Source organism: Embiotoca jacksoni, unplaced genomic scaffold, assembly GCF_022577435.1.
Source record: "Embiotoca jacksoni isolate LCO1_2020_lvr unplaced genomic scaffold, fEmbJac1.0.p SCAF_14, whole genome shotgun sequence".
Taxonomy (NCBI): Eukaryota; Metazoa; Chordata; class Actinopteri; family Embiotocidae; genus Embiotoca; species Embiotoca jacksoni.
The window spans coordinates 5,443,191-5,458,444 of record NW_027185274.1 but is presented as its reverse complement, the minus strand read 5'-3'; the positions used below and the strand labels follow the sequence as shown (position 1 = coordinate 5,458,444).

Here is a 15,254-nt window from a genome sequence, read left to right as displayed (position 1 = left end):
TTTGCCAAGTGGTGGTTATTACGTGCATGATTGCATCCTTTTAGACTTTTAACACTGTTATTACAATCAATTGTGGAGTCTCCATTGTGAAGAGGATATTTCATGCCCTTTGAAGAGAGGTATTCTAACTATGAATACAAGGACAAATAAATTACAGACTGATTGATGTTGTTAGAGCCGAGCATTTTTAACCACATAATGATAGGGGAAGCAGCATGGACTGTTAGAAAAGAGTGTTTTATTGGATTTTTTTTTTTTTTTCTTGTCACTCCTCCTTTCACTTTGCAGTAAAGAATTAAAAAAAAAATGCTTTTTACTCAGTTTTTCCACAGTTTTCAGACTTTCTTCAATACAGGGAACACATGCAAGAGTCTTGGTAAACATATACAGTCTTGTGTCTTTCCCTGTCTTCTGTTTTTACTCTCACTCTTCATCGCTATGCACACTGTATATGTGCCCTCCATTAAGTTGAACAGCATGAGGTCTGCTGCTTGTATCTGAATGTTTATATTAGCCTCCATGCATTAATGTTCTCAACAGCTTATTTATCTCCAACTGCAGACCTGTTGTGTCTGTCTGTGTGTGTGTGTGTGTGTGTGTGTGTGTGTGTGTGTGTGTGTGTGTGTATGTGTGTGTGTTGTTTGTTGGTTTGTGTGTGGAGTTACATGTGTTATAAAAGGCAGTTCTTATACAAGAGAGAGAAACTCATTTATGATGTTTTTTTTAAACCTAATCTTTAATCACAGCATGTGGCTCTCTGTTGTCCCCCTAAGTGCATATGGAAATGCCCAGATATAGAAATTGCTAACGTCATATTAGTACCAGTGATTATAAAAACAGATGTCAAGCTTCATAATAAAACCACACATTGTATTTGGAATGAGGCTTTACAGGAAATGTTTGCTGCCTGCCCATTAATTACATATAAGTGTAAACTGGTGCTGCAGAAATTTTATTCAGTATGATTCGGATACAAATCCATCCTTTCAAAGATCAAAGATGTTTGTGAATTGTGGATGCCCCTGTGAAATGATCAGAATCCCTTTAGTGTATTTTATTGAGGGTTTAGCCTAACTCATCACAATAACCTATATCAGGGGCATTTAAATTTTATTTTTTTTCCCTTGGTGAAAAAACTCAAGGGAATCCTCTAAAGGGAACTATAACTAAAAGCAGGTCTTACTGATGCAAAGTTTCATGGATAGTTCACTTCAGTGTCAAAAAGGATTTAAAGGACTTAGCTCTCCTAATCTCTCATATAGTTGTATGCATAAAGTGCTTCCACCAGCAAAGCATTCATATTGTAACAACCTTAATTTCATCATAACAGACTGGATTTTAAGCTTACTTTACAGGACTTTTACATATTAATGTCTGTTACATTCAAGACCTTGCAAAATGAGTTCATACAATATTGATAAAAACCACCACCATGTAAATCTCTCTGTATTTAACACGATACAGAGGCTTTAAATCTGGTGTCTGGTGCCACCAGATTTTATGATTTGGAGATGATTTAGCCCGTTGCTAACTTGAGTGAGGGATCAATAACTCAATTGTGCTGTTCTTCTGTACTTTCCGCATGTTATTGAACCAAACTGATCAAATTCTGATAGTGAAATGAATCAATTTGTGGGAGTTGTGATGCTCAAAACAATTTATCTTCAGTTTTACAGCCACAAAGGTATTGACATAGTATCGGCTGCAGCACAGCATACTATGTAAACACGTCGACAATGTTTTTGTAGTTAGACTACTCTCACTGGCAGAGGAGAAAGAAAACAGTTAAATGATAGACCAGAATTGACTGGACTGTCATATCTGACAATTAATTTAGCACAAAGCCTGGTTCTGGTTTTTTGTACAAACTGATGACATATAATGTGTTAATTAGTGATTTTTAGAGGTCCAGTAGGTAGATTTGTTGGCAGGCTAGCTATTTTCCCTCTGTTTCCAGTCTTAATGCTAAGATAAGATAACAGGCCGCTGACTCTGGCTTCATATATGTTAAACAAACATGAAAATTGTATCAGCTGTATTTAGCAATGAAAAGGTTAATGTGTGCACGTTGATTTATTTAAATGGACAGCAGTTCGGTCCCAGTTGGATCTTCTGCAGATCAAAATGACTGAAAATTGTCATTGCAACTCACCAACAGGCTGACTGGCTCCTCAGATAAAAAATGTGGTCAACCATCAGTACACACAGGGTGATTAACGTCTCGGAACAATTCAATAATTACACAGTGGAAGCGCCATCACAAATACATCAATCCCATTTGCCTGCAGCTGCATGTGATGCTCTTTCTAATGTGAACTGTTCCTTTAGCCAACAGACCAGAGTGACTGTAAACGGTCTCCCTTTAAATGAATTCCCTTTCTACATCCCCACAAGGTCTTTCTCACCTTCTGTATATTATTTACAAGAACTGTCAAAGTAATTATGAGAACAGACATACAATAAAATGTGCTGATGAGTTGGTTATTAGTCAGCCTTCGCTGACTGAGTGCAGCAAGACGGTCGGCCTGTGGAGGTGGATTCAGACGTGAAGTCCTTCATCCTGCTAAATGTAGCAAAAACTAAAGACATGAGTATTGATTTCAGAAAGTCATCCTGTGCTGCTACACCGACTGTTATTAAGGGTGAGGAAATTGAGCTGGTGGGACAGGAAAATATTTAGGCACTGTTCTGGACACAACATTGTTTTAAAATCAATGAATTTACTCAAATAGGAAAGCTGAATTTTTTTCCATCCTAAAGAAAATTAACTGTTGACTGTTTTTCATGCCTTGATGACTGTTTTACAGAAACAGTCTTATCCTTATTTACTGTTTGACATGGAGATCGTTAGCCTACACTGCTGGCAAAGGGCAGGCTTCTTAACATGACGAAAGACAGCAGTTGGATTCAGCGTGGGACATTAACAGCAAGCAGGTCCACAGATCAAGAGGTAGCGCTATTTTCTTCAGCGCTTTGCTACAGACTGCCTCCCTCAATGACAAAACAACTTGAGTCTTATCCTTGTGTGGATGAGTATTAAGATTCTGAACATTGAATACGTCATGCACATTAATGTCTGACCTCTTGGCCTCCCTTTGTGCTGTGATGGACTTGCACTTATACCCCCTCCCAAATCTGTACTCGACTTTCAAAATGGTTTTAACTGTCGCTGCTTTTACTGTCGCTGTTGCTTTTAATTATTTTATATGGTCTGACAGTTTTCTGTGATCGTGCCACTTGTCTGATTTGCTTTGTTTTTATCCCTGTTACCCGTCATATTTCCCTTTGGACTGCAAAGATTAATTTGATTTGACAGTAATTCAAGTACAGTTCAACAGTTGTAGTCCCTCGAGAAAAAGTCTCATCAAACACTACTTAGTTGCAATCAGTTTGAGGGTCCTTGAAATGGACAGTAGAAATGTAAATGGTTAGACACAAATTGAGTGGAGTCTCCCTTTGGAGAGAATATAGTACACCTTGGAGCAGGTCTGTTGTTTTCAACCAGCAAGCACTCTGTTACCATCTTGTACGTCTTCCACTTTGGCTCATGGAGTCTATGTAACAGTGGCCATGTGGTTGTTGAAATGTTTGGGACCGAACAACTGACAAAGAGTAAATTCCACTAGCAGCTGGTCACGGCTAAAATCCTTCAGGAATAACCTGCCTGGCTTTCTCTGGCCTGCAGAGTCAGCCAGCAACTCTGCAGCTCACCGGGCAGTGGTCCAGAAGAGGGAAGTGGCAGTCACAAGCACATGGATCTTTCTTCAGTTGTGTGACTGTACATGGATTCAGTCTAATTTGAAAACAAATAGGCAAACAATGGGGTGTTTTACACTTAGTTTGCAAAGCTCTGCCGCCCTTACGTTCTGTTTGCTGCTATCTTACTTCCTGTTTGCTGCTATCTTACTTCCTGTTCCAGCACGCAATTCACAACAGGGAAAGATTCACCCTTATGACAAGACACTGACGTGACATTTTTCCTTCCATTTAATTTGGACATTTCTTGCACAAACTCACAAGCAAGACTGTTTTTTTTCATATGCTGTAAGCGTTATGTTGTAATTCTTTGGCCTCGTCAGTACCAAGTTAGGTTTGAGAGTAAGGTAGTCAATTAAAAAGCATGATAAATGTTAAAAATTCTGATTATTGCTCTTCTGAAAGCCCCACGCAGAAAAAAAACCTTGTCTAGCTATGTTTGATTTGTTAAGATTATTTGCCAGGCTGCCAACTCTCATGCTTTGACAGTAAGACTCACACAATTGCCACGTATCTCACAATGTTACACCACACATGCCTTTTCTCAAGCTAACTTATCGTCTTCGCTTCCACTGATGTACAATTAATGATTTTTAAGCAAAGAACAGCAAATTTAGTTTTTCTGGTTCAGATTGGGTTTAGGAGGGACAAAGCAATAAAGTTAAAGGCAGCACTCCTCACAGATTTTCTGTGAACACGCTGATCGTCTTCTGATTGTGGAGCAGCCAATTGCAGTGATGTTATGGTCAAGCACTCTCTGATCATGAATGGAGCAAAGCAGGGAAGAATGTGATGTTGTTTGGCATGACTGACTTATGCTAGTCAATGATACCAAGCACCCCACCGCGACCTCGGGAACAATCCAGATTTCCTGCTGTAAGAAAAATGTTAATAATCTGTCGATAAACCTTTTTCCCAAATCATGTCTTTCAATGCGGCCAATGGGAGATTCTCAACATTTGCACTTTTAGAGAGAAAACTTCATCAGACAGATTAAGTGCAGTCAATGTTTTACAGTGCGGTCTTGCATGTTGCTTTTCTTGACCACCTTACACAGTTTTTCCCTCTCCTGAAGTTCCTTCCCTCCGCTCACTGTCGAACTGTCCTCCTGCTGTGTAACACAACCGCTTTTATTCACTGACTCACTCGTATTTCCATCCCTCCGTCTCCCCCTGTTTTTCCTCTCTACCCTCAATTAATCCCTCGTTACAACTCCCTCTTGTTTCTCTGGTGCTTTTTTTTTTACTCCTTTTGTGTTTACCAGCTGGTTATGCTGAGTGGGGGCACGCACATGCACATGCACACGCACACGCACACACACACACACACACACACACACACACACACACACACGAACATGTACACACAAACATGCACTTATTTAATTAGATTTACTGACTGTTTGTACAAATATGTGTGCTTGTATAACAGACAGCCTGGTCTCGGAGTGTAATGGATGAGATGGCATTGTCTCTAACAAGTGCCCAGAGACCCACCCGAGACGGCCCTATTTACTCAGCCCTGCTCAAGGGATTGAGAGAGCTATTTTTAGTCTGCAGAGATTCATTTATTCTCTCTCTCTATACCTCGGTCTGTGGCCTTCTCTCTTTCAGCGATCTGTCTGACATCCATTCATTCTCTGCCTCTCTCCCCCTGTCTTCATATCTCTCCTAGTCTTCAGGACCTTTTCTGCTGCGGGGTAGTTATCAAGTAGTCTGATGTGGCGGAGCCAGTTGAGAAAAGAGGTATTCAGTGTCATTTGACAGATGCATGACTCTATTTTTATTTTTTTTTTCCTTTGCCTCAAGTCAGTGAAACTGGGTGAGATTGGCCTATGATAAAGAGGAAGTGGGTCCCAGAAAATGAATGGGATTAGATAGGATTTATGGAATTACCACTGATATGACAGAGAGAGTCATGATGCCAGGCAACTATGTTTTTCACTGCAATGCAGCACTGGGCCAGAGGACAACAACCTCTGCTTGTTTAAATCAAAAGTTTTGAATCCGTTCTTGATGCAGAACAGCTGAATCCAAAAAGAGGACTGTTCACTCCCTAAAAATATATATTTAAATCGTAGATGATATCCACTAGCCAGTGTTAAGAATGAAATGATAAGTGCTTCAGATGATGAGAAGCCCATTCATTAATGACATTGACAAACTTTCATGTCAAGCATGTTTGCTCGTTACAAAACCATAAAGAGAGTAATGTGACTTATAAGGAAAACATATTTGAAATAGTGGGATGTGCATGTGCCAAATAGTTATTTTGATTACTTAAGTATTTTGAAAAGAACATCTACAAGATGCCTTTTCATCTGGTGAACACAAACAGATTGACATTTCTTTCCCTGAGGAGGTTACACTACAATTTGTTATTGAAATCGAGTTATTCAGGTCTTTATGGGATCAGAAGTTTTTAATGCACCCGCTTATAGTCACCTACAGTGACAATTAGCATTGACAGGCCTGTCCAAATAAAGTGTAAATAACTGCATAAAGCACACTTGAAGAAAGGAAACAAACATTATCGAGCCGGTGGCCATTATCTCTCTGCTGCTGGGAGGTAAATACACAAAAATGTCCATCTCTTGGCACCTTGGCAGCGATACAGACAACAACACTGACATTTCAAAGGCAAGACGAAAGCTGCAGTATGTAACCTTTCATGAGCTCGGAGTGTTTTCCTTAGTTTAAATGGTAAATTCAATGCCAAAGATACAATGTTTGTTCGTGTGTCATAAACACTGGTCATTTAGTTTGTCACCTTACAAGTCAGTAAATTTGGCTGCTACATTTTGTAAATTTACAGAACAGTTGAACGTGACAGATGAACATCAGAGTATCATCGAGGGTAACAAACCTACGCCAGGATAATTAACCTGGTTTTCCTTTGGAGGATTGAAAGGACACAATTTCCCTGGATGGGACTGATTGTGTGTGCCTGCAGAGGGCGAGACCTTCACTGGTGTCAGTTTATTCTAACCCTGGGATTAATTACAGGAATAACTGGCAGAGGAGAGGAAAGGAGAGGACCAAAAATACAGGTGAAAACAGAAAAAAAAAAAAAACAGGCAGAAACTGAGAAGGAAGATTGACAGAGTACAAGGAACTTAGCGTAGCTTCATTAAAGCTTCGACGGAATATTTCTCGCTGTGTGGGAGGTATGAAGTGGTTGGGGGCTGCATGCTATCAAAGATAAGACACGTTTCTCATCATTTCTGTAGATTTATTTTACTTTAAGGTCCAGATTTTTATGATCTCTGTTCTTTCAGTTGTGCAAATTATATATATATATGTGTGTGTGTGTGTGTGTGTGTGTGTGTGTGTGTGTGTGTGTATATGTATATATATTTATATATATGTCTCCATATTTATATATATATATATATATATATATATATATATATATATATATATATATATAAATTGTAATGAAGTAGAACTGAATGTTGCCTATCATATGAAAACAGAACAAAGTAGTATCTGCAGATAAGTCTATACATATCTATACACACACAAACACACGATTCATTTACTTTCCTCCACTCCATCAGCAGAACAGCTAAATTAAAAGGTTATTTACTTCCTCATCTTTCTGCTCGCGAGCTCAGATGAAGGACCCCCTTATATCTGAACAAATTTACCAATTAATTTATAAACTCAGCAATGTCTCTTTTCACCGGAGTCATGCCGCTCCCCTTCTCCTCACTACCCCTCTCCATGTGCCCGTCTCTGTCTCTTCCTCTTATTGATAATGAAAGTGTTTCAGGTTGTCTGGGCAGCCTAATCTCCTGCCTGCTGTCAACTTGGTATCTATTCATATCTCAGTAAGAGAGAGAGGGCGAGGCCTGCTGTTCCCACAGGAAACAGCCGGTGACTCGGGCTGCAGTTGCCTCCTAATTATCGCTCTCCTGACCTCTCCACATATCTGTGTGTATCTGGGATGCCTGTACTCTCCTGTTGGACAGCTGACTCACTCATACATCCATTTCTTACCTCTAAATGTGGGGTGGACTTTATAACAACGACAATCTGATCAATAGCAGGTAGCCTGAGGGGAAGTGGAGGAAGGACAAGAAGACAAAGTGTTTGTAATTTATGCTGGTGTTTAAAGGGAATTAAAAGTGATGTGGCAGCACTGTGGCATAGCTTTTTTTTTAAATTTAATTTGTTTAACCTTTTTTATTTACAAGTATATATTGACAAGGGAGTAGAGGCCAAGACAGGCATAATTTTAAAACAAGACAAAACGAATAGCAAAATAAAACATCCCAAGGAATGAATGTGCAATACAAGCCATGCATTCAACAACATCAGCCAAAGAAATCAAATCATGGAGTTTTAAACTTTGTGTAATAGATTCCAGTCTGCGGGTGCAGAGTACCCAACGCCCTTGTTCTAATCTCTCTACAAAAGTTTGCTACAGACAGCATATCAAAGTCAGTCGACTACAAAGAATACAGTCCTTTGCACTCTGTGATATAAGTACATAGATTAGATGTAAGCAGCCTGAGAATTGCCTTGCATGTGAAAGTAATCGTGTGAGCACCTGTGGGTTATTAGAGGAGGCATAAAGATCAGTGGTGAGTCAGGGATTTACAGTTCATGATGAATCTCAGGAAAGCACGGTATGCTGTGTCAATCATATGCAATACCTGAGCAGTGGCATGGAGATATAAAAGGCCGTTGTAATCCAGCACAGGTAAACCCATGGCAGGGACAAGTCTCCTTTTCACATTAAAAGACAAAGTACTACTTGTTTCTAAAATAGAAACTTAATTTAAGCCTCAATTTTTTTTCCAACAAGAACTGTACATGTGGCTTAAATGTGAGGGAGTCATCAATTTGAAAGTCCAGATAGGTATTTAACCCTCTCAATAACCTTTTCCTCAAGAGTGATCACTGAAGGGATAATCTGTGGTCGACTCTTTGCATTGGGAAATAATAATAATAGTTTGGTCTTATCAGTGCCAATAACAAGTTTTAGGTGGGACAAGGTGTTCTGCACAACATTAAACACACTTTGGAAATGGTCAATGGCTTCGGCGGGGTTGACTCACTCCACAATAGATAACTGTCATCAGCATTTGTGGTGTTTTTAGGCACAGGAATAAGAGTTTACGGCCATACAAGCCGCTCTGTGAGGCTCCACTTTGTCACTACGTTTGCACATGTAAATTGTTAAGAGTTAATCGAAGAGGCCATTTATTAAATACTAATTATACCAGCTGTAAGATGTATTCATACAATCCTAACTTAATTAACTTGGGCTATATTAAGCAACAGGCATCACCTTTCCCACACGTCTCCTGTAACATTAGCCTCTTTAAGTGCTTATCACAGCTGGAGCTGTCCGGTCCAATATGCAATATTGCAGTGGATTCTGCTGTGCAGCTACTTCTTTACTGTCAGTCTCCTTTTAAATACATCACGGTCAATGGGTCCTACCTTCCACAACAGGCTGTCTTACGTTCCCTTCCCTCTACACTCTCCATCTCTGTACCTCCCTTGTCTCTCTCTTTTCCTGTCTCCAATTACCATTGTATTAACTCCATTAGAGAAACCATCAGTTGTGTAATTGGCCAATCAGCATGAGGATCAGGCTCCTTATCAAGTTTCATAACAAATATTAAGTCCAACTGGAAGCAAGACTGTGCTGTAAGCCCGTGGGAGAGGCTTCGCACCCGTTGTCCCGCATCTCACTCGCTCCCCGACCTTCCCGCCGATGTCCTCTCTTTTTAATTTTTCATCAGCTCTGCACTCTCCATCATTCTGACTTCCTGTTTTCATCTCTGTATCTCCTCTTCCTGTGATCGGTCATTCATGTAAAGATATGTAAAGGTGATGTTCCCATTTATTCTCTCACTTTCTCACACGCTTTTTCCCCGTCCCTTCGTCCCTGCCTATCACTGCGTGTCCCACTGTCCAAATCTTATCTCAAGGGTGTAATCAATACATGAAATAACAGAGATGTATCGCATTCTGTCCCTCTATCTATTTCTCTCACAAAAACACACACACACACACACACACACACACACACACACACACACACACACACACACACACACACACACACACACATTACCGGCATCATTAGATAAACATGATGAATGTGTGGATGTAATTACTGTTGAATCAATGATAATTAGCAGCAGCCAAAAGCAAGAAGGATTACAGACATGTTGCTGTACCAGAAAGGTACATCTTGCACTAGTTTTGATGTAAATGTGGAACATGATCTGTCCTATTTTTTTCCTCTGCAAGATTACAACCACTTAATCTTCGCTCCAGGTAACAGAGGCTCGAGTTAAGTTGCACTGTATTCATTCACTCACGGGAATTTATTCAACAGCTATTTTCTGAAATTTAAAGAGCATGTTTATTGTTGTGGATGAATGAATTGTTCAGAGTTGACATGCCCATTCTTGGAATTCACACAAACCAACATAGCTGCCCTACGTTCCTCCCAGCCAGTATTTACTATGTATTTAAATAATTGTGTGGTACCCGCTGCCCTATAATATAAAGCTTAGAGTCAGAGAATTGAATGCAATTTTACCTTGTGATTTCACATCACAGGCTACCTGCTTATTTCCCCGGAGCCAAAATTTCAGGTATCAACCAAAAACCATTGACATAGATATATTTAAAAATTACACCATCCATCCGAGTAATTACACAAAGCATTTGAGCGCTTGGTGGCCATTCAGAACTGTTACCAAACGCAACTTTCTTTTTTTGTGTACTTTGTCCTTTGTATTGCCAGACAACGTTGGAGGTATTTGATCATTATGTGGAACTCTGAATCACAGTCAATCCCAGCATTTTTAACATGTTGCACTCTATAATATATTGCCAGACAAGGTTAATGTTCAGCAAAAATTGTGCGGGCTTATGGCAAATAGACTATGGTGAAGGTAAGGTCGGGGTTAGACACTTCAAACTTAATTAAAGTAAAGCAAAGGTCGGGGTTTGTGCTCATACAAATGCGACTAGCCCCAGATTTCACCTCTCCTGTTTTATTATTGCATTTGGGTCACAAACAAAAATAGTTCTGAAAGAAAAATAGCTTTTAAAAACTCAAGAAGTCATCTAATGTGTTCTTTACAAGAATTTCAAAGACTTCTTTTCAAGATGTCCAACTGCTGTTTGATAAAACTGATGTTATTCTCTTAGTGTGATAAATGCGAGATAAAAAAAAAAGAAAAGCTAAATACATCCTTTCGTTCCGCAGCATACGGGAAAAAGAGACGTAAAGAATGTATCTGTTGACAGAGCTTTTGAGACGTTATGTAGTATTCTTCCTGTCACAGTTTTTAGCCTTTCTGCCTCAAGTTTATTTAGTTTGTTCCCTGTCTTGCTCCCTCCTTGATGAGGATGCTTTCCTCATCAATATCATAAAAGATAGAGAATCGTCCTTGGTTTGGTTCACTTTAATCGGATCTAATAATTTTGAACAGAAACTGAGATCTGTGGTGGAGAAGTGAGTCCAGAATTGCTGTGTTGCAAATGGCGTACTTGTGTACTAACACTCACTATTTTGAGTACATAAGTGCGTTCACACTGTCATTACATAAACATGCAGTGCACTACAAGTACCAGGATGATGCACTCAAAAAGGTCCAAAAAAGAAGTGTGAAATCCTGGACACGTTCCACCTTAAACGGTCGCCATCTTGGTTACGTAGAGGAAAGGGCGGGCCACCGACATAGAGAATTTTCAAATTAAGGCGTCTGAGCTGCCGCTGTTGTTGAACACCACATAAAAAGTGTTTATTTTTCAATACTGCTGTGTTTATTGAATGTGTTAAAAAAGAGGGCATGAAAAAACACTTTAATTTATGGGTAAAATGATTAAAGCTGTAGATATTTTGGTGGGTGACGTGCTCACATAATGTGATTATTTTTGGTCAGTGCAGAACATCAGTGTGATTTGAGACAACAATTTCAAAATTCCTGCACTGCACATTTAAGAGTCCTAACATATAAGAGTATTATTTATTAGTGTACTACGAGAAGTATGTTATTTGTAACACAGCAAATGTCTGTCATAACAACATGATATATCTGTGTTAGGGAATGCAGAATATTGTCTGTGTCAGGTGCTGTTTGTTTACAGTCTGACCCTGGCTTTTTATGATTTTTTTTTTTGAAAACACATATTTCTCGCTCTCAAATGCAATGCTAATACATGAGAGGAAGGAGAGAAACCTTGGTCTGCTGCAGCAAAGCCTGATGCATTATACTCTCATCCACCAACCCTGACCTCCACACCCTCACACACTGCTCCCTGCATTGTGGGGTGTGGAAATATTTACCGAAGAATTCTGGGCTGTAATGTTGCACATTATGTCATTTGGTCATATCCGAAGCACCTTTCATAGAGTGCCATGCTGCATGCATGTTCTCGTCGAACCTTCTTTCCACCCTCTGTCTCACTTTCTCCATGACCTATTCTGCCTAAATTGTTACTTTCCGTCCTCCCTCCTGCTGTCCCAGTACGCGCTCGCCCTCCCTTCCTGGGTGGGAGTCAGTTGTTGTGGCGTAGCTGGAGTTTTACTGCCTCAGAGACGGTCCAGACTGCAAGGGCAGCAGCTCCTCGTCTTTCTCTCCCTCTCTAATGGACACACACAATTTCCATCTGCAAACAGCATCTCTGTGTGCAGGTAGATGTTTAAGACGGTGAGACAGGCGTCATCCTTGTATCCATAAAAGGCAGCCATAGGGACACACAGCAGGGACTTGCCCCAGGGACAGTGGTCTGAACAAGCTTTTCCTTTTCACAGGTTGGGTTTTAAAAGCCTTTGTTGTCCTACATGCAGGCTGAAGAGAACAAAGAAAAAAACAATGTCCATCAAAAAAAACTGTTGTTTTTCCAGTCTTGTAAACTCTGTCTGTCTTGTCTTAGGATGCTCATTCAGACATTGTCCACCCTTGGTTACTTTGAGCTAACATACTGCAGCACGACATTCACAGGGGGACACAGTGGTGCATTGTATAAAGGCTGAACATGTGGAAAGAACTGGCCAGTATGGACTTTTCATCTGCACCAAGGAATGAATGGGGTCGAACAGGCTTTATGTCTGCCCTGAAATGTCAAATAGAGACTCTGGTGTGACAACTGCAACAGTATTTTCGATTAAACTGAACAGAAGAAAGGAGGAGTTTTTTGTTTTGTTATTTCTGAGAAAGCTGTTGCTGCATCGTGATCATTATTTCACTATTTCATGCCATTGAGCTTCTCCATCTGTCTCCAGCTAATAGAAGGAAAAGAAGGGGCGGGTTATTTTCACATAAACCCTCAATTAAAACTCTCTTCTTGTCCTTCCATCCTCTCAGTCTGAAGTGGTTTAACTGCAGAGCAGACATATGCATCCATTGAATTTTGTGGTTTGTAAGCTTCTAGCAAATACTGCATTTACTGAAGTACGATCAAATCTGATCTGCTACTGGGTCTGTCTTTGTTTTGTATGTTAATTTTATGCTGCTTTTTTTTTTTTTTTGCAATAATAATTTCAGTGGATACATTGAAATGTCTGTTTATAATTAAGACCAACAACAAAAGGATTGTAGGATATAGACAGATAGTCTCCAGCTAAAAAAGCAGGGCTACAGTGGGTTTACCATTTTTGTTTTTAGGTTTTTTTTTTCCAGTACCAGAGGGTTTCATTGTAAAGCATCGCAGCTGAAGTTGTGACGTAGCTGGATTTGATCAGAATAGATGGCAGGTGTCAGGGGTTGAGCTACGCCGCCTCTCAGCTCAACCTTTACATCTGGGATCATGAATGTGCGCTAATGCTTTGGAGTACGATTGAGTATGAGAAAAGTATGAAAAGGAAAACGGTCTTCCAGAAAGCTAAAATAAGATCCTGTTGCCATAACTATAATACTAAAAGTTAAATTCATGAATACATACCTTATTTTATCAGATTTCATAAGTCTAATTTTAGCTTTTGCATTTTTTTTTGCAGTTCAATTCGTTGTCCTTTTAGGCCATATTTCCTTTTCCATTTAGCAGTTAGGTAGCTGTTGGGTTAGCTTTTCATTTAGCTGTTGCGTTAGCCTGATCGTCGCTGGCGAAATAAGGCAACACGATGGTGTTTTCACACACAAACTTGTTAGGTTTGGACCAGTGCAAGAGCAATGCAGCTCTTGCATTGTTAATGTCAGTGCTCATCTGAATCAAACTGCGCTGCACACAGAAATGTGGACGGGTGACGTTTGAACATTTTGGTGCATCAGGAAGTAAGTCTTGTTTCTTACTCATTTTGTTTTCTTCTCTCCAGGAAACAGGAGCTGCTGAACATCTCCAACGTCCCTCTGGGAGAATGCCCCCCGTCCCCGCCCCGCACTGCACCACCCAGCATGAAGGTATGGCGCACGCGTCCATGCAAATAGTGGGAAATAGCGCGTGTCCAAATTTTTTTATCGATATTAGTTTATTGACTTTTTCATTGACATTGCCCTTCAGCCCTTTTACACCTATCAGAAAAAAAATCGATTGATGCTGATTGTCCTCAATGAGAAATCCTTTAGCAAGCGAAGCAATTTAGAGACAATGATCAACCACAGTGTCATAAGAACAGAGAGTTTACAAGATGACACTTATTACAAAACTACATTAAAAGCAAAGTAAGGTTTTTAAAGGCACAACCACTGCTTTATGTTACATCATTATTATTTTGAATGGTAGAATTTACTTCTTCAGTGTTTTGAATAAGCTAAAACAAACAAATACTTACATTACATCCATGTAAATATACAGCATATGTAGACACTGCATTCAATGAAACCGTGGTCATGCTGCATGATTTTTTTTTGATTTGTGCTACTTTGTGAAGAATTAAATTGTCAAGGCCATAAAGACACTCAAAATTCATCTTACTTTGACCTCGACTCGAGTAAGATTCTTTATTTATTTCCAGTATTTCTCTCTAACAAAGTAAACATGTTGACGTCATTGTTGAAACTGAATCCTGGTCCTCCCAGGAGTGCTGAGACCCTTTTTTCCAACGCCTGCTTGATGTAAAAAAAATTGTGAAGCAGAAAGATTCAAAGCTCGTGCAAGAAATGTACTGTGCTCTGTGCCACTGCCACACTTAGAATTTTTATGTGTTTACTTTAAATTAAAAAAAATAATCCTACAAGACGTCAAATTAAAGGAAATATGCACTTTATTTCCATCCGAGCTTGTGTTTAGACAACTTATGTCCTTTCCTTGTGTGGCATGTCGTCAGGGCCCTAAATTGATTTTTAAGCACTTGATCTCACTTGCTTTTGTTTCTACTTATAAATCACTTTTATTTGCGGTCTTGCTACAAGTCTTTGGGGCTTCCTTTTGCCAATAAAAAGTTGTGTTCTGAGGAAAAAGGAATGGCAATTGGATCCTGCTGTAGAGTAGATTGAATCCTGACGAACTACAGTTTGAAGCTTAATTCGCAGACTAATGGTATCCTGACCACAAATTGTTAAGATCAATCAAACTGTGTTA

General features: G+C 39.7%; 1 protein-coding gene across 5 annotated transcripts in view; it reads left to right on the top strand.

The window, feature by feature from the left end:
• Positions 1 to 15,254, top strand: part of rap1gap2a (RAP1 GTPase activating protein 2a) — an 86,807-nt gene that overhangs the window by 49,815 nt on the left and 21,738 nt on the right. For all 5 annotated transcript variants that reach the window (XM_069147579.1, XM_069147578.1, XM_069147577.1 and 2 more), the window contains one exon: positions 14,050 to 14,134. In XM_069147579.1, coding sequence (XP_069003680.1) covers positions 14,050 to 14,134 — 85 coding nt within the window. The remainder of the gene's footprint in view (positions 1 to 14,049; positions 14,135 to 15,254) is intronic.